This window comes from Pterocles gutturalis, unplaced genomic scaffold, assembly GCF_000699245.1.
Source record: "Pterocles gutturalis isolate BGI_N339 unplaced genomic scaffold, ASM69924v1 C12235641, whole genome shotgun sequence".
Taxonomy (NCBI): Eukaryota; Metazoa; Chordata; class Aves; order Pterocliformes; family Pteroclidae; genus Pterocles; species Pterocles gutturalis.
Genome location: NW_010155784.1, coordinates 1 through 1,546, shown reverse-complemented (window position 1 = coordinate 1,546; position 1,546 = coordinate 1). Strand labels below are relative to the sequence as shown.

The 1,546-nt window shown below is 42.0% G+C and overlaps 1 protein-coding gene across 1 annotated transcript; it reads right to left on the bottom strand.

Annotated features, from left to right (window-relative positions):
- Window positions 1-517: 517 nt before the first annotated feature.
- Window positions 518-1,458, bottom strand: CCDC58 (coiled-coil domain containing 58; the record flags this gene model as incomplete). Its single annotated transcript, XM_010086269.1, has 2 exons — window positions 518-802; window positions 1,333-1,458. Coding segments are annotated over 2 exons (411 nt in total), but the record flags the coding sequence as incomplete, so codon positions are not given.
- Window positions 1,459-1,546: the final 88 nt, after the last annotated feature.

The window sequence follows — 1,546 nt, the reverse complement described above, 5'->3', positions numbered from 1 at the left end:
CTCTCATATCATCACAAGGTACTCAAAAAAGTTAATCCAAGAAATACTAAACAACAACAAGCTTGGTTAAGAGGAATTCAAGGTTGCCTGGCAGCTCCTCATAAGAGGACACAAACTCCAATTAACACACCAAGTAAGAACGATGCTTCTCAGGGTGATGATGGAAAGGAACACCTTCAAGGCTCCATAACCGTGTGGTACAAGAGGCATACACAAAAGCCATATTTCATTACCTTGTGGTGTTTGCATCTTGGCACCCATACTTGCCATTTGCAGATATACTAGTTTTACAAGATCTCAAAAAGGCAAAATGAACCTTCATCCACCTTGAAAGGACTAAGCAAGCCTTAGGCAAGTTGTACACTAAGTGTTGCTAGTCAGTGAAGTTTATAGTCCACTGCAGGAAAGCACACAAGTTTTTTCTACAGCATTTGTGTAATAGGATCTCAGAAAATGCTCCCCTTGCAGGATAAAAGCAGCTCTGTCTTGCGGGCAAGGGGAAATGGTTCTCACAAACCCAGCCAACAAGAACCTCAGAAAAGACTGCCTGAGTAAGGATCCACTTCAGGTTCTTTCCATCACACTGGTTTTTCTGTTTAGGAAAGATACCCTCTTCTTCCTCTCCAAGTGATCTCTGAAAAGCTCCACCACTCACCTTTGTCTGCTCTTTCCTGAGTTGCTTTAATAATGCTACGTCATCCTGGGCCTTTTCCCTCTCTTCTCTGAGAGTTTTCACCACATTGGAAGTCTGAGCGATACAGTTTTTGATGATTCTCTCTCTGCTGGTGTGAGCATCCATCAACTAAGCGTGGAGAGAAAGACAGTCACAACAACTAGTTCAGCAGAGAATAAAAACCTCCAAGTTACAAGTTTAAGAGACTTTCCGAAGTCAAGGTATTGCTGCGCCTAAAGAAATCCCCTTGACTCTATAATCCAGGTGTTGGAAGCAACACTGCTTTGAGCAGCAGCTACCAACTTGATGAAAAGTCAAAGATACACACAAGGAGGAGTCTTGTAGAGTAGCACAAAAGCATGCTAACATCCATTTTTAAAGGAAGTGGACTGGGCTACGGCCAGCCACTAAAGCCTGAAGTATACCTCGAAGGATCAGTATTAAAGACCAAATAAATTCCCCATGTGGTTTTAAACTGAAGTAGCTGTTACATGTGGGTGGTTTAGCTGCATAGAGAAGTCGAGCATGCCAGTTACGGGTACATAAAGCACGATATATCAAGGCAGTGGTTTCCCTAGAAACTGAGGATGCCCTAACTGGCCACTGCACATACTAAAACATCAGGAAGTGAGCTGAAAGTCGAAGGAGTGCACACTCACAGACTGGTACAGCTCTTTACACGTCTGGCTGGCATCAATTTTCCCCACAAAGGAAGCTGTTGGAATTGTAGTGTTTAATTCGTGGACAATTCTGTCATCGATTGTCCTCATCACCCTGAGCAACTCCTGTATTAAAAATAAAATAAAAATCTTTGTTTACATCTCTGAGAAAAGCTTACTGCAACAAAAAAAAAAAAAAAGTATTTTAATAGAA